This window comes from Etheostoma spectabile, unplaced genomic scaffold (genome assembly GCF_008692095.1).
Source record: "Etheostoma spectabile isolate EspeVRDwgs_2016 unplaced genomic scaffold, UIUC_Espe_1.0 scaffold00009866, whole genome shotgun sequence".
In the NCBI taxonomy this organism is placed as follows: domain Eukaryota; kingdom Metazoa; phylum Chordata; class Actinopteri; order Perciformes; family Percidae; genus Etheostoma; species Etheostoma spectabile.
In genome coordinates this window covers 12,279-30,781 of record NW_022603757.1, presented here as the reverse complement: position 1 = coordinate 30,781, position 18,503 = coordinate 12,279, and the positions used below count along the sequence as shown (strand labels likewise).

The following is an 18,503-nucleotide window of genomic DNA, read 5'->3' as shown; positions in this document are numbered from 1 at the left end:
CATTGAACACAACGTTCTCCTGTTCTAGAGTGTGTGTCACACATGGCAACAACCCATGGTGGTAACTCTCTTTTGTTATGAGCACATTACACAAAATAAATAACTGCACACATTTAGTTTTACAAACTGTTTATTAGTTATTTGACTCGGTTTCTATTCAGATGCACACATTCATTCACATTTAGCTAATGTTTGGTTTCATTATCTTTAAGTTACATTTCATGAACCAAAACCTTTTTCCTTTGAGGTGCCAGCTCCGGGGAGGTCGCCGCTGGGGGTCGTTGGCTGTTTAAAAGGGGGAAGGGATAATTGGATTGCACCATGTTTCCCCATATCATGGGGGTGGCAGAGGATTTTATTTTTGAGTTGTTCTTTTCTTTGCTAGTTATATTTATAGTTGGTTATTATTATTTGGTCAATTTATCCTTTGTTTATATTAGGTAGCATTGGTTTGATATAAGTTGTAGTTATTGTGGTTTGGTTGGTTATGGTGTTAGTCTACCCCCCCCCTTTGTGTCAGAATGGCCTGATCAGCCTCTATATATGTTTCCCTCATGTCTCAGTATGGAGGGCTGTTTGATTAGGTCACCTGAGTTAAAGTTCTGTTAAGTTGACCTCTTTTATGGGCCCAGGATTTTCTGTTTTTGGAAAATTAGTTTGTTTTGTTTTGTAAATAAAGATTTGCATTTTTTTTAAATGTACCTAGTGACTCCTCGTGCCTGCTAGCTCACAAAGTTACACGTCACTGTGCAGAGTGGAAACTACGTACTACAGAGAGGGAACCTGAGTTTGTTCAGATCACGTTGGGATGAAGTGAGTCAATGAAGAAGCGATGTAGTTCTCGTGATACCGCACGCCATCTCGTCTGGAGCGCTTTGTTGTTGCTATGCAACCGTCACATCAAAGGGCTCGTCGTCCTGTACTCCACGCCGCCGTTCGGTCGGTACGTGCATGGATTATCTAATGAACACTGTTGTTAAAGCTCAGCCAAATGTAGTTTCATGTCTCGGGAGTCACTACGTAACGTTAAATCAGGACCGTGAGTTTCTTTGCTCGCGCTGTTTTCTCACCATGTTTCACTTGAATTAGCTAGCTAGTTGAGCGGGAGCCGTTCATCTCCCATTTAACTTAACTCTGCGGTGCTCGTTAGTCTGTTTCTGTTAGAACTGGTTTGCTAACTGGCTGTTCAGTCACATTGTGTGTAAACTGCACCGTGACCGTAGCGTTAGAGAGATTTGGCCGTCGAGCAGCCTTAGCTAACGTTATCAGTGACGTTAAGTTAGCGACCCCCCCCAACACCGTGTAATGGGACCATTAGCAGACGGAGAGAAAGTTCAAACTAAAGGACCCATTAACGGTCCCCCCTGTCTGAAGCAGTTGGGAGGAGCCTGGTAACCATGTAGCGAGGGCCTGCCACTGCTCGACGTAGACTACGTCATGGAGAGTTTCTCTTTCTGGGACACAAGCTGCTGGCTTTGCACCGTCAGCCCAGTGTTAGACCATGGACCATGGTTAGTCTCTGTTCTCATTAGAGGACGCAATAATCACATTCATTATTTTATATTTTACGATGGTTTATGCAGTAAATAAAGTTTCCAGTGAGTGTACATCTAATGTTTGTTTATTGAAATATAGTTTTGTAATGACTAGATTTTTCCTGTTTTGCTGCAGAGTGACAGACAAACTCAAGTCCACTTATCACCTGGAGTCAGCTGATGGATCCGGGCTCAGGTTTTTGTGGTAAGACCACGACGTTGTGTTTGCTCTTAATTTAATATATAAATATACGTTTTAAATATTAAGATGTGGCCGGCTCGAACCGTTTTTAATCACTCTTTGTTTCCATTTTCACAGTGAATGGTGCTAGAAGGGTCCAGGGACACAGTGGATGGTGCTAGAAGGGTCCAGGGACACAGTGAATGGTGCTAGAAGGGTCCAGGGACACAGTGGATGGTGCTAGAAGGGTCCAGGGACACAGTGAATGGTGCTAGAAGGGTCCAGGGACACAGTGAATGGTGCTAGAAGGGTCCAGGGACACAGTGAATGGTGCTAGAAGGGTCCAGGGACACAGTGGATGGTGCTAGAGGGTCCAGGGACACAGTGAATGGTACTAGAAGGGTCCAGGACACAGTGAATGGTGCTAGAAGGGTCCAGGGACACAGTGGATGGTGCTAGAAGGGTCCAGGGACACAGTGAATGGTGCTAGAAGGGTCCAGGGACACAGTGAATGGTGCTAGAAGGGTCCAGGGACACAGAGTGAATGGTGCTAGAAGGGTCCAGGGACACAGTGAATGGTGCTAGAAGGGTCCAGGGACACAGTGAATGGTGCTAGAAGAGTCCAGGGACACAGTGGATGGTGCTAGAAGGGTCCAGGGACACAGTGAATGGTGCTAGAAGGGTCAGGGACACAGTGGATGGTGCTAGAAGGGTCCAGGGACACAGTGAATGGTGCTAGAAGGGTCCAGGGACACAGTGAATGGTGCTAGAAGAGTCCAGGGACACAGTGGATGGTGCTAGAAGGGTCCAGGGACACAGTGAATGGTGCTAGAAGGGTCCAGGGACACAGAGTGAAGGTAGTGGTGCCTGACCTGCCCTTCAGTTTTTACAGTAGGTCCCATAATCTAAAGCACATCGAGTCAGACATAGACATTATGGGAATAACAATCATATTCCATGTGTGCAGCTGCCCATGCACTTTCAGAACGTGGTATGCACCGTCAATTGATTTGAATGGATGTCATATTATTAAAACTAGTCGTCATCAGTCAGAGAAATGTCCATCTAGTTGCCATGTGTGTCCTTGTTGTGATCTATTGTCTGAGGGGGATTACTGGACTCACGTTAATGCACATTTAAAGAAAAATGAGGTTTTAACGTGTATGTTCTCGGATTGCAAATTTCAAAAAACTTTTTTGATGCAACGGAGGTAATTAAAAAATGATGCCCTGACTAGGTGTGTCGTAGATAATGAGATGTGTAAAAGTAACGCTCGACTTCATTAGGATGTGTTTCATGGATTCCATAGCAGAGCCCAGATGATTCACCATGCACGCCATGATAGATCTGATGTTATAAATGTTTTCTAACGTCTGTGGGCGGTGCCGTTATTGAAAAATATTTTAACGTTTCAGATAAATCCAGAGTCTAAGCTCATCACAGCCATTCCTCTACAATCAAAGTGTTGCAAAGCGACCGGGGAGCTGGAGAAAGCTGAAAGACCTAGTTACCATGACGACAGTAAGAACCATCAACTCTACATTGTTGTAACTATAAAGTGGATATGCATTAGGTCAGTAGAAGATGTATATGTATATGTATGTATACATTTACCTGAGTACTGATTCCACTGAAAGGACCCAGTCCTTTTTATCATGCATTCACTGTCCCACAGTGAGAATTTTTAATATACTGTATATATATATATATATATATATATATATATCATCCCAGGAGATGATATGAAGTCCAGTCCATAAAGGTCCACACAGGTAGTTCTGTTGTGTTGTAGATACTGGTGTCCCATGCTGACTGTCTTTGATCACTCTCTTCTGTGCTACTGAAAATTTGAGTTTAATAATCTCTATTTTCTTTGTTATATTTCTTAAGGATGACACTGATGCCAGAAGGGAGTCCCACGTTAAAGGACTGCATCGGTCTGAAGGAGAATCCCGACGTCTTGGTGCAGGAGTACACGGTGAGATCAAAACAAACGGTCGACACAGTCCCCTTTTCTCCATAGTCTCCCATTATGAAAATGAATAACCAAATATTTTGACCCCTCTGACACATTGTCTCTTACATTAGGGATTACAGCAGTGTGAAAAACAATTCAAATGTATTGAAAGAAGGAAAATTCCACCATGTTTCTACACTGCACTGACCCTCATCTCAACTTCCAGAAAAAATGTAGATAAAATGTCAATCTTTACATTAGTTTGTAAAGATTGAAGGCTCCTCTTTATTTAATCTGGAATCCTTTCCTCTTCATTAACGCTCTGGGCCCTGAGGCCATTTTTACAGTTTAATTTCCGTCTGATTTATTTTATAATAACTTGTAAAACATCAACCCTGTTGTCTAAAGTCAAGATATGAACATCAATTTTTTCAGGACAAACTGGGTTATTGGAATATTTGGGTTGCAGTGAGGTCACTTGCATGTTAAAAATGGTTGTAGGGCCTTAAAGATGAATAAATAAATAAATAAATGAATGAATGAATCTTCCAGATATGTATTGATATCACAGACATATAAGTAAAACCTCTAAAACACTTCTCATATGTCTCGGGAGTCACACTGGGAAGAAATAATCATTATAACTTATACAGGTGACAAAATAAACGCATTTTTTCAAAAAAAAGTCAAGACGTTTTGCTCTCATGACATTTACTTATGCCAATAATAACATAATAATGTCATATTTATTGATATTACACCCACAGCAATGTTATACAAGCAGATATGTGTCTAAATAGGGCATTATTTTGCCTTCAATAGAGTCTATAGGCATTTTTGTCCCCTCTGGCCTTCCATACAAGAGTTTGCCTTTATCTCCCATATATGGGCATGCACTTCCTGAAACAATAGACAGGACAGACAGGGCAGAGACGGAGGAGCGAGCCAGCGGCAGAAATGAGCCAAAACGCGATGAATTATGGACATAAAGTGGACCAATCTTGGATATAACAGTATGGATTTAAAGCCCAAAGAGGCTGAAGTTCCAGGCTGGATAGAAAACCCCCTGTAGAGGCTAGAAAGACCCGGAAAAGACCTCCGTAAAGCCGAAATCGTCAGGATTCAAACAAAACCGAAAGTGAGTAAATCGCTTGTATGGTTCAAAAGTTATTAAACTATGAATCAGAGGTACTTTTAAACTTGTGGGCGAGTGTCTCGGGCTCAGAGGGTTAACTGAGCGTGAATGGCAGCAGGGCAAGGCATTCTCTGGCTGTGGTAATCTGCTGTGCTGCTGACATGGGTTTAAATCAACAACAGCAATTGCTGCATTCAAAAGCTATCAGCTTATTATTATATTTTTAAAGCTTCAAGAAATGTTTAATCTTTAACCAGGACATGACTGAGGCCACTGAGTGCCATCACGTAAACGACAGTGGGAATCTGTCACCAGGAAGACGCCAGGCAAGGACCTTTCTGATGTTGGCATCATCATCGGGGGTACGGTGGTTCTTCGTGATCTGGATAACGTGGCCCATCAACAGCCTTGCTGTTGGAACATGAGGTATCCGTCACAGCTGCGCTTCACTTCCAAAGTGATTCAAAAGGTGTTGATGGTGTTGGATGTGACCCAAAGCTCAAAGACAGACCTGCTCCAGTAAGGAGATCTCTGTTGGGGTGCACGTGAGGCCAGTTATTGTCCCCTCTACTAGACTCTGATTGGCAGCATTCTTCAGTCCTAGTTTCTACCTGTTTACAGGTGAAGGGATGGAGAACTGTGCCCAGTCTAAGTCGTGCCATCAGGGCCGTGTGAAACCGGATCTTTAGTTTAATTCGGTCCCAGTAAAGAGTTTTAATACTTCTAAGAATACTACTAGGACTCGGCTCTTGTAGGGATCATTTTTTCTTCGTGTGCAGCCCCGACCTGTGGGACCAGAGGTGGTTTTAGTCTTCTGTGTAATTTAGAAAACTTTAACCTTTAGATTATTTCAATTACTATTTCAGTGGAGACAGAGCTGCACTTCCTGACTGAATGAGAGAGAGAGAGAGAGAGAGAGCAAGAGAGAAAATGCCCCCCCCCCTGCAGCCGGTCCGGACTCAATATTTACCCAAATTCAGACAGAAGCACCCGACATTTGACCAAATAACCAACATCCACAAGAAAGTGATCCTGCTAGGAGAACAGCCAGAGAGCTGCAGTCTAGCAGCACAGCATGTGATCGGCGGCTGTCATCGCGGTCAAAAACCTCCTCTTCCTGACGAAGGATCCTGAAGGAGGCTCAGACGCTCCGGAGGCCGTCTCTACCCTGCACCGTCGGGAAGCCCTTCTCTCAGGTCTGTTACCGCTACTCCAACACAACACTCGGCAGCTCACACACTCCACCCACAGCAGTGTTGATGCTGATCCTGCTCAGTCCTGCTCTGGAACCCCACAACCGGCATCTCCTCGTCCTCTCTTCTCCCCAACCACACTGATAATTGGTGACTCCATAACCAGAAACATCCGTTTCTTTAACGCTACCACTCACTGCTTCCCCGGTGCCACCACGGCTGACATTTAAAAAAAGCTCCAAGCCTAATGCCATCGCTCCCGTCCTCCATTAGAAGAGTGGTAGTCCATGTCGGAACAAATGACACAGCTCTTCAGCAGACTGAGCTGACAAAATCAGATTTTAACCGTCTTTTAAATTTTTTAAAGCAGTGTGGAAAGTCCGTTTTTTTATCTCTGGTCCCATTCCCACAGGTGGTCGCGGTGCTGGCCGCTTCAGTTCACTCCTTGGCCTCCCCGACTGGCTCCAGTCTGCCTACAGGGCTCATCCTGTGTGTTATGTGGATAATTTTAATATTTTCTGGCAAAGAATGTCTCTTTTTAAGACTTACATGAATGACTTATCATTCATGCAGCACACCTGGACACACCTGGACACACCACCGCTCACTGAACACATCTCTTCCTCCCTGCCACTAACAACCGTCTCCACCTGCTGGCATGTAAAGCCGTCTGCCCCCGGCGCTGGTCCAAAGACTTCTTTTCCTGTCATCACCACGCACAGACCAGTAAACCGAAATGTGCAAATCCCACAAAGAAATATCAGTAATCTCTCAAGGATTAGGACAACTGCACCACCTCCTGCACCCAGAACAAACTCATTTAAAATGTTTCTCTTCAATGTGAGATCACTTTCGAGTAAGACGTTTATCTTAAATGATTTTATCTTGAAATCTAGATTTTATGTTTTTAACTGTCTTCTGGTGGCAAATGAATGACTGTAGCCAGCTATCTGAACTGTGTCCGCCTCAATACGATTGTTTTAGTCAACCGAGGGTCAGTGGTCGTGGTGGTGGGCTAGTTAACGTGTATAGGAAACATTCAAAATGTCATCAAGTACGCTGTGATGAATTTAACTTCTTTGATGTTCTCACTCTTAAAGTTGGAGGGCTGCAACCTATCTTATTTTTTATAAGTTATCGCCCCCCAAAACACTTGGAAGATTTTTATCAGAAATTTCTGAATTTTTATTTACTCTGGTTTTAAATTATGACAGAATTGTTCTTTGTGGTGATTTTAATATTCATGTTGATGACCCCAACAATGTTAATGCAACTAACTTCTTAAATATGGCCACTTCTTTTAACTTCACGCAACATGTCAAAGGGCCAACCCATAACCGTGGTCATGTACTGGACCTGATCTTTACCCTGGGGGTCAGCATGTCCTCTTTGGGACTAGTGGACCATATCTGACCCCAGATGTATTGTTTTTAGCTGTGATTCGCCTGTTACTCATGCCGCCTCACCATGCTCCGTGTGTCCTCGCTTCTTTAATGAACAAAGTGTGTCAAAGTTTTGATTCTTTCAGAGTCAAAGCCAACACCTGTCTGATTCCAACACCAACAATCTGGTCGATCACTTCAACCATATCTGCTTGTCATCACTAAATATTACTGCTCCTCTAAAGGTTAGGCCTACGTCTAAGGCCTGGAAGAAACCCTGGATAAAGGACCGCATTCGCAGCCCAAAAAGAGAATGCAGGAAAGCAGAGCGCAGATGGAAAAAGTCCAGTCTCCAAGTCCATTACCTCAATCTGAAGGATTTATTAATTAATTACAATAACATGGTTAAGGATGCGAGATCACACTATTGTTCTGAACTCATTACTACACATAGACACAATCCCAGGTTTCTGTTTGAGACGTGGATCAGCTGACATTTGTGTCCCTGTGTGTCTAACAAGCAAACACATACACATATACATGTACATAGACACACACACACACACACAGACACTTTATATATATCACAACCAGTGGTTATGACACACTCTTTACATGGGAGACCTGGGTTTGATTCCCACTGCAATGTTTCAATAAATCTTTTTCTTTCAGCCATTTAAACATTCAACTTTTAGAATCTTCAGCTCTTTCAGCAGATTATGGGATTTCAACAATTCTTCTGCCATTTATACTTTTTCAAATATTAAGCTTTTAAACATTTTATTTTAACATTAAAGTCAATGAGAGTAAGCTTCAAATCCTTCAAATCTTCTTCTGCTCCCAAAACCTTCAGCGCCTTCATACTTTCACCTACAGACGTGGTTCAAACTTTAAAATGTTCTCAAAATATTTAGCTATCAGAACTTTTCAGATTGATACGTTTACAGTTTTTGTGAAAAAGCTGTTTTAGTTATGTGTTTATTGTTATGATTTTTACAGTGATTATTATTATTATAACTGATATTTCATAATAATCTTTAGTTATTAATCTTGTTATATTAATAGGGTATAGCTGCTTCAGAAAAACAAAACAAATACAAATCAAAAGCCAATCCAACCAGTGTTCATTTCATTGAAAATAATTTTAGTCAATCAATCAAACATTTTTTTTAAAGGTATACATTTTCCCCATTGTCTTTTGAGAACACACAAACACACACACACACACACAGACACACACAGACACAAACACACCTACACTCTCTGTCTCATTATATATAACAATGGATAGCATGATCGACAGGTTCTTTGGTGGTAGCAGAGTGGTTATGTTGCATGCCTTCCGTGTGGGAGACCCGGGTTTAATTCCCACAGTGGGACCTCAACCAAAGTACTCCCCATAAAGACAGTCAACTCCTAGTGATGGCCCAGTGCGTATGGACGGGGGTTTGATCCCCGCCGCAGTACATCAACCCTGACAAAGGCATTTAACCCCATTATGCTTTTTTTATCATTCTGTATGGTTTCTTGTTGTCCATATCTTCTCCAGACTTTCAGTTTTTAAAATCCTTCACCTTTTAAAATCTAGCTCTGGCTCTTTATGGTGTCGTGTTATTCAACTTAATTAAAACCATTCCTACTTTTTCAAATATTCTCACCACTTCAACATCTTCTTACTGATTAAGCAATTTTTCCAGTTTAGCTTTAGCATTTCAATTTATTTTTTAATTCTTCCACCTTTTTTACATTAGTGGTGTTATTAAACTTATTTAAAGCCATTCCTACTTTTTCAACAATTTTTTACTACTTCAGCTTCTTCTTACTGATTTAAGATATTCAACCAGGTTAGCTTTAGCAATTCAGCTATTCAGCATTCCCACGAATTTTCTGCAGGAAATGCATTTTCTAGTTTTTATTATTATGTATTTAACTGCCCCCCCCCACACACACACACACACACCTGTAATGGTGTCATGTTGATGCTGATATGATTGTTGATGTAAATATGATCAATAACTCCCTGTTTATGAGCTTTAGCAATACTGTATGTCACTGTGGTCATGATGATAAAGCTTCATTACATTGGATGGACAGAGAGAGACAGTTGCTTCAACATCAGTCTTCTGCTGGTCCACATCAGTCTTCTGCTGGTCCACATCCGTCTTTTGTGCTTGACTTTCAAAATCCGAGACAGGGTCTTTGTCAGCTTCATCTGACTGCAGCTTGAGTTTATTGTGACCTTTTCTTTAGAGCTGCATGAATCATAAATAAATCTCAAAGTATTTTGATAATTGATCAATTGGTCTGGATTTGTTGAATATGAATATTTTCTAGTCTCTTCTCTCCTCTGTGATAGGAAACTGAATATCGTTGAGATGACAAAACGAGACATTTGAGGACGTCATCTAGGACTTTTTGGGAAACTCTGATCAACATTTTAGAGACAGAACAACATCTTCCTGTTGGTCTGGACCGTCTGTTACCTGGGAGCTTCATATAGAAGACTACAGCAGACAGGTGTGTGTGTTCATATAGAAGACTACAGCAGACAGGTGTGTGTGTTCATATAGAAGACTACAGCAGACAGGTGTGTGTGTTTATATAGAAGACTACAGCAGACAGGTGTGTGTGTTTATATAGAAGACTACAGCAGACAGGTGTGTGTGTTTATATAGAAGACTACAGCAGACAGGTGTGTGTGTTCATATAGAAGACTACAGCAGACAGGTGTGTGTGTTTATATAGAAGACTACAGCAGACAGGTGTGTGTGTTTATATAGAAGACTACAGCAGACAGGTGTGTGTGTTTATATAGAAGACTACAGCAGACAGGTGTGTGTGTTTATATAGAAGACTACAGCAGACAGGTGTGTGTGTTTATATAGAAGACTACAGCAGACAGGTGTGTGTGTTCATATAGAAGACTACAGCAGACAGGTGTGTGTGTTCATATAGAAGACTACAGCAGACAGGTGTGTGTGTTCATATAGAAGACTACAGCAGACAGGTGTGTGTGTTTATATAGAAGACTACAGCAGACAGGTGTGTGTGTTCATATAGAAGACTACAGCAGACAGGTGTGTGTGTTTATATAGAAGACTACAGCAGACAGGTGTGTGTGTTTATATAGAAGACTACAGCAGACAGGTGTGTGTGTTTATATAGAAGACTACAGAAGACAGGTGTGTGTGTGTCTCTTTTGGGGGGGAGGGGTGGATTATTACTATCATGAACTTAAAACTTTTTCCTGAAGATGATTTGTTTCCATCTTGCCTTGAAGACTCGGTTCTCCTGGTCCAGGTTTCTGTTTTCGGGCCAATGGTGAATGAGGTCTACCTGTCGAGATCTGACGAGGTTCTGGTTGCTTGGCAACAAACTTCATGTTTTTTAAGGGAGCGCTCTCTAACGGCGACCAGTGTAACAACAATTAAATGTTACATATTTAAATGTTACATATTTAAATGTTACATATTTAAATGTTCTAGGTTTTTGACATGTGGAAACTGGTCTGCGGTTTGAGGTGAGGGGTCAGCTGATCTGGAGACGTGATGTTTACTGGGAAACAGCCACCGATTGGTTAGGGTTAGGAACCAAAACTACTCATGTAAGGTTAGAAACCTCCTGTGGTGTGCTCCATGTTAGAAAGAGACCGGACCAGACCAGGTCCAGAGGATCTCACGTGGACGTGGTGTAACAGCTGAACTCTCTGACGTTGAGTTTGATTTCAATAAGTTAGAAACTAGAAGAAAGAAACGTTCACAGATGGTTGCAATGATAAATGTTTATGTTGATTTTATTATTTGATTAAAATGACAGAAACAAGAGAGAATCAGAAACAATAACCACTTCATATTTGAAGGAAAAAAGTCTCCTGTCTACAATTATTACTCATTATTATTTGGTTGCAGATTAAATCAAATTAAATCCATGACGTGTTATGAAGACTAGTTGAAGACAACAACAACCTGTCACAGAGCTGCTGTGTCTGTCTCACATGGGGAACAGCAGGTGTCCACTGAAGGTGCTGTGGTGATTGTAGTTGTCAAACACTTGACTTGTAGCCGCCAAACGCACAAACACCTTGTCTCCCGCCTCCAGCAGCAGGCTGGCGCCGTTAGAAGAACTCATGAACCCGTCCGACTGGGACTCGTGTGCCGCAAAAATGTTCTGTGAGTTCTTGACCAGCCAAGCTGCTGTACTGCGGCCGGTATGTCCATTGATATGAAACTCAAAGTGGTACGCTCCTCTCACCGGGGCAGTGAACGCACCTGGAGGACGCACAGGACAGATGTTCAACATCAGGTAGAAACAAGCTGTAATGTTACCCTACAGGACAGATGTTCAGCATCAGGGAGAAACAAGCTGTAATGTTACCCTACAGGACAGATGTTCATCATCAGGGAGAAACAAGCTGTAATGTTACCCTACAGGACAGATGTTCATCATCAGGTAGAAACAAGCTGTAATGTTACCCTACAGGACAGATGTTCAGCATCAGGGAGAAACAAGCTGTAATGTTACCCTACAGGACAGATGTTCAGCATCAGGGAGAAACAAGCTGTAATGTTACCCTACAGGACAGATGTTCATCAGGTAGAAACAAGCTGTAATGTTACCCTACAGGAAAGATGTTCATCATCAGGGAGAAACAAGCTGTAATGTTACCCTACAGGACAGATGTTCATCATCAGGGAGAAACAAGCTGTAATGTCACCCTACAGGACAGATGTTCATCATCAGGTAGAAACAAGCTGTAATGTTACCCTACAGGACAGATGTTCATCACCAGGGAGAAACAAGCTGTAATGTTACCCTACAGGACAGATGTTCATCATCAGGTAGAAACAAGCTGTAATGTTACTCTACAGGACAGATGTTCATCATCAGGGAGAAACAAGCTGTAATGTTACCCTACAGGACAGATGTTCATCATCAGGTAGAAACAAGCTGTAATGTTACCCTACAGGACAGATGTTCATCATCAGGTAGAAACAAGCTGTAATGTTACCCTACAGGACAGATGTTCAGCATCAGGGAGAAACAAGCTGTAATGTTACCCTACAGGACAGATGTTCATCATCAGGTAGAAACAAGCTGTAATGTTACCCTACAGGACAGATGTTCAGCATCAGGGAGAAACAAGCTGTAATGTTACCCTACAGGAAAGATGTTCATCATCAGGGAGAAACAAGCTGTAATGTTACCCTACAGGACAGATGTTCATCATCAGGTAGAAACAAGCTGTAATGTTACCCTACAGGACAGATGTTCAGCATCAGGGAGAAACAAGCTGTAATGTTACCCTACAGGACAGATGTTCAGCATCAGGGAGAAACAAGCTGTAATGTTACCCTACAGGACAGATGTTCATCAGGTAGAAACAAGCTGTAATGTTACCCTACAGGAAAGATGTTCATCATCAGGAGAAACAAGCTGTAATGTTACCCTACAGGACAGATGTTCATCATCAGGGAGAAACAAGCTGTAATGTCACCCTACAGGACAGATGTTCATCATCAGGTAGAAACAAGCTGTAATGTTACCCTACAGGACAGATGTTCATCATCAGGGAGAAACAAGCTGTAATGTTACCCTACAGGACAGATGTTCATCATCAGGTAGAAACAAGCTGTAATGTTACTCTACAGGACAGATGTTCATCATCAGGGAGAAACAAGCTGTAATGTTACCCTACAGGACAGATGTTCATCATCAGGTAGAAACAAGCTGTAATGTTACCCTACAGGACAGATGTTCATCATCAGGTAGAAACAAGCTGTAATGTTACCCTACAGGACAGATGTTCAGCATCAGGGAGAAACAAGCTGTAATGTTACCCTACAGGACAGATGTTCATCATCAGGTAGAAACAAGCTGTAATGTTACCCTACAGGACAGATGTTCAGCATCAGGGAGAAACAAGCGTAATGTTACCCTACAGGACACATGTTCATCATCAGGGAGAAACAAGCTGTAATGTTACCCTACAGGACAGATGTTCAGCATCAGGGAGAAACAAGCCGTAATGGTACCCTACAGGACAGATGTTCAGCATCAGGGAGAAACAAGCCGTAATGTTACCCTACAGGACAGATGTTCAGCATCAGGGAGAAACAAGCCGTAATGTTACCCTACAGGACAGATGTTCATCATCAGGGAGAAACAAGCTGTAATGTTACCCTACAGGACAGATGTTCAGCATCAGGGAGAAACAAGCCGTAATGGTACCCTACAGGACAGATGTTCAGCATCAGGGAGAAACAAGCCGTAATGTTACCCTACAGGACAGATGTTCATCATCAGGTAGAAACAAGCTGTAATGTTGCCATACAGGACAGATGTTCATCATCAGGGAGAAACAAGCTGTAATGTTACCCTACAGGACAGATGTTCATCATCAGGGAGAAACAAGCTGTAATGTTACCCTACAGGACAGATGTTCAGCATCAGGGAGAAAAAGCCGTAATGTTACCCTACAGGACAGATGTTCATCATCAGGGAGAAACAAGCTGTAATGTTACCCTACAGGACAGATGTTCATCATCAGGTAGAAACAAGCTGTAATGTTACCCTACAGGACAGATGTTCATCATCAGGGAGAAACAAGCTGTAATGTTACCCTACAGGACAGATGTTCATCATCAGGGAGAAACAAGCTGTAATGTTACCCTACAGAACAGATGTTCAGCATCAGGGAGAAACAAGCTGTAATGTTACCCTACAGGACAGATGTTCAGCATCAGGGAGAAACAAGCCGTAATGTGACCCTGTAACCCTAAATAGAAATACACATATTTTACAAATTCAGTGTTTATGCTTGTTTTTCATATAGCTACATGATCCATACAGACATATCAAAAATGCTAATTATTGGTATTCTGCCAATATGTTGATATCAGTGCCTCCCTAAAATGTGTTGTTAGTGAATCAGTTAGTTTGTTGTTAGAATATCAGAGCTACCTGTGGTTGGGTTGATATAAAATGTAATAATAGAATATCAGAGCTACCTGTGGAGGGGTTGAAGGCGTTTCCGATGTTGGTGGGGACGTATCTGTAGATCAGGGGAGTGTCCAAGGTAACGGGTCCAAAAAATAGTTCACCTTCAACTGTTAGAGAGGCTGAGAATGCAACTGGTAGGACTGAGAGAGAGACACAGAGAGAGAGAGGGAGATTTTGATTTTTCAATGAACTGTATTCTATCAATGTTCTATCTCGTTTTTTTTACAAAATAATATCTTTTTAACAGGCCAATAAATAACGTAAATACATATACACTTAAATACATGACATCACCTCCTCATAAAAGATGAGTTAGTCTCCTTCAACAGAGCACAGCACATCCCCATGGGCCCAGATCACATCCTTCATTTCTTTATAATAACTAGAAAATGCATTTCCTGTAAAAAAATGCGTGGGAATGCAGAATAGCTGAATTGCTAAAGCCTACCTGGCTTCAATCAGTAAAAGTTGTACAAAAAATTGAAACGCTAAAGCTAAACTGGAGAAATAGCTTTAATCAGTAAAAGTTGTAGAAAAACTTGAAATGCTAAAGCTAAACTGTAGAAAAAGTTTAAATCAGTAAGAAGATGTTGAAGTAGTGAGAAGAGTGGAAAAAAGTAGGATTGGTTTCTAAGAAGTTTAATAACACCACTAATATAAAAAAGTGATTAAAAAAAATGAAATGCTAAAGCTAAACTGGATAAATTGCTAAATCAGTAAGAAGATGTTGACGTACTGGGAAGAGTTTTAACACTAGGTGATGAGACACCAGTGTGGGATTTGAACCCGGGTCTCTGGCACGTGACATAACCACTGTGCTACCACTGTAATATCTTGTTAAAGAACTATACATGGTAACATATAATATGTTATGTGTGTGTGTGTGTGTGTGTCTGTGTGTGTGTGTGTTTCTGTGTGTGTGTGTGTGTGTGTCTCTGTTTGTGGGCGTGTGTGTTGTGTGTGTGTGTGTGTGTGTGTATGTGTCTGTGTGTGTGTGTGTGTGTTTCTGTGTGTGTGTGTGTGTGTGTGTGTCTCTGTTTGTGGGCGTGTGTGTGTGTGTGTGTGTGTGTGTGTGTGTATGTGTCTGTGTGTGTGTGTGTGTTTCTGTGTGTGTGTGTGTGTGTGTGTGTGTGTGTCTCTGTTTGTGGGCGTGTGTGTTTCTGTGTGTGTGTGTGTGTGTGTTTCTGTGTGTGTGTGTGTGTGTGTGTGTGTGTGTCTCTGTGTGTGGGCATGTGTGATTTATAAAAGGTCTTCGCTCTGCATTTTGCTCAGAAATGTGGACGATGTTTAACATGGCCGTGAATGGAGAGAGAGCCTGAAATCTGGTCATTTGAAAGCTCGCTGAGAAACAAGTATAATTCCTATCACATAAATGAGCACATTGACAAAAACTAGACAAGAATACCTACGTTTTGATGTATAAATTGTCCATGACAACTTAGAAGTGTTGGCGTGGGAGCAAGTTATAGAGAACGGAGAAAGATCATTTTTTCGAAGCGCTTCACTCTGATGACTCCTCACTCTAGCTCACGCAATACACACTCATTATAAATGCAGAAAAATCATAAAATGTGCACTCTACTTAAACAGCTTTTTCACAAAAACTGTAAAATATATCAATCTGAAAAGCCCAAGCCGGATAGCTGAATAGTTTGTGAACGTTGTAAAGTTTGAACCACGTCTATAGATAAAACTATGAAGGCGCTGAACATTTTGGGAGCAGAAGAAGATTTGAAGGATTTGAAGCTTGCTCTTATTGACTTTAATGTTTAAAAAAATTGTTTAAAAGCTTAATATTTGAAAAAGTATAAATAGTAGAAAAAAGTAAAAGAAGTCCCATCATCTGCTTAAAAACTGAAGACTGTAAAAGTTGAACGGTATAAATAGGTAAAAGTATGCAGAAGTTAGAGAGAGCCAAAAAACGTCCGGAATAATAAAATTAAGTAAGAAAAATAACAGAATACAGAATAACAATAGTATTAAAACCAATCCTGATTCTGGCTCTTGCCATCTGAGTGAACAGCAGACTCCCATTAAGAACATTAATACGTCCACCTTCCTCTTCCTGCTCACATACACTGCCAAAGGTAACTCTAACCTTAACATGTCTTCCTATGGAGGCCCTTAAGGACAAATGTTGGTTTTGTCAGTGTCACCGTCCACATTGTGTGGAAAGAAGACTTTTATTTTGGTAAACTTTGTCTATTTGTGAGTAGATTTCTTCTAAACTCACCAGACATTGAAAGTGTTTGGGTACCATTGTTTTATATTGTAGAAATGAAATGTCTGTCTATAAATCTCTCAGCAGAAGGAAAATGACCAGAGATCAATACCTGGCTTTTGTTGCTTCAGCTTGTCCACTTCAGCCCACAGCTGGGCTCGGTCTGCAGGATCAGAGACAGTTTCTTGTCAGCTTCATTTTTCTGCACCATCAGTTCATTGAGACATCGCTGTAGAGCTGCATGGATCAGCTGTCATTTACAATGAGGAAAATCAGCATTTAACACGCTGCTATTTTGCAAGTTCTCCCACTTAGAAATTAAGGAGGGTCTGATGTCCTCGTAGGTGCATGTCCACTGGGAGAGACATGTCCACTGTGAGAGACATCATCTAAAAAAACATCCAGAAATCACAATGTATGATTTTTTAACTATTTATTTGTATGATACAGCTGTAAATAAGTTTGAACACCTGTCTATCAGCTAGAATTCTGTCCCTCAAAGACCTGTTAGTCTGTCTTCATAATGTCCCTCAAAGACCTGTTAGTCTGTCTTCCTAATGTCCCTCAAAGACCTGTTAGTCTGTCTTCATAATGTCCCCCCCCACTCCATTTATTATCCTAAATTAGATGCACCTGTTTGAGGTCATTAGCTGCATAAAGACACCTGTCCCCCCCATACAATTTCAGTTTCAGACTCCTCCTTGATTTATAAGTGGAAAAACTTAGTGGAAAAAATAGCAAGGTGTTCAAATACTTGATTACCTCACTGTCATCAATTTAATCTCAAACTATTTTGATAATCGATGAGTCATTTTTTATGTAAAATGGATAAAACTTGTGTGATATTAGTTTGTAAAATATGAATATTTTCTAGTTTTTTCACTCCTCTGGGATAAGAAACTAAATTTCTTTGCGTTGTGGACAAAACAAGACATTTGATGACGTTATCTTGGACTTTTTGGGAAATCTCTGATTAACATTTTAGAGACAGAACAACTCATCCATTCTTCTAGAAGATATTCTACATATTAATCTACAATCTCATCCAGTCATCTAGAAGATATTCTACATATTAATCTACAATCTCATCCATTCATCTAGAAGATATTCTTCATATTAATCTACAATCTCATCCATTCATCTAGAAGATATTCTACATATTAATCTACAATCTCATACATTCATCTAGAAGATATTCTCCATATTAATCTATAATCTCATCCATTCATCTAGAAGATATTCTACATATTAATCTACAATGAACATCATCCGTATTCTCAGACTTATTTGATCCATTACATAGTAAATCCATATTTCTCTCCTTCTGGATATTTCTGCCCTGCTGGGACCTGATGTGAAGAGGTCCTGAGTCTACCTGTAGCAATGTTGGCCTTCAGCTGGACCAGCGAGGCGGTCAGGTCTCTCAGAGCAGCGTAGATGTCTGGAGGAGAAGTCAGTCTGCATTGAGTAATGTCCTGTGCGGAGACGGAGCCGAGCAGCAGCAACAGCATAAAACTCCCAGAGATCTTCATCTTGTTGTGTTATGGCGTATCCCGTCAGGATGCAGCTTCATATCATCTGGTTATGGTGGAGGTCCTTTTATACAGTCAGGCTATTGGATTCCAGTAAATGAGGGGGGGGGGGGCAGTTTGGTCAGAGGGGCTGATGACCTTAGGGGGTAAAGTCTGTAAATGGATTTTGGTCTGAAGGTAAACAGTGGGTCAGTTAGTGTAAGAGACTGAGTAAAGGTTCATCCTTTCTGTCTATAAAACTCATGAATAACAGAGAGGGACCGTTGTTTTCCTCAGAATATACTCAGGACTTTTGATTTCATGCTATGCTGTTTTAATAAAACATAACTATAATAAAATGTTTCCCTTCGGCAATAATCATCAGAAAC

The 18,503-nt window shown here is 41.2% G+C and overlaps 1 protein-coding gene across 1 annotated transcript; it reads right to left on the bottom strand.

Moving 5' to 3' along the window:
* Positions 1–11,334: 11,334 nt before the first annotated feature.
* LOC116679220 (complement C1q-like protein 2) lies at positions 11,335–18,217 on the bottom strand. Its single transcript, XM_032508908.1, has 4 exons — positions 17,979–18,217; positions 16,716–16,766; positions 14,391–14,522; positions 11,335–11,651 (listed from the first exon to the last, which is right to left on the bottom strand). The coding sequence occupies exons 1-4, from the start codon at positions 18,133–18,135 to the stop codon at positions 11,374–11,376; spliced, it is 618 nt and encodes a 205-aa protein (XP_032364799.1). The 5' UTR covers positions 18,136–18,217; the 3' UTR covers positions 11,335–11,373.
* Positions 18,218–18,503: the final 286 nt, after the last annotated feature.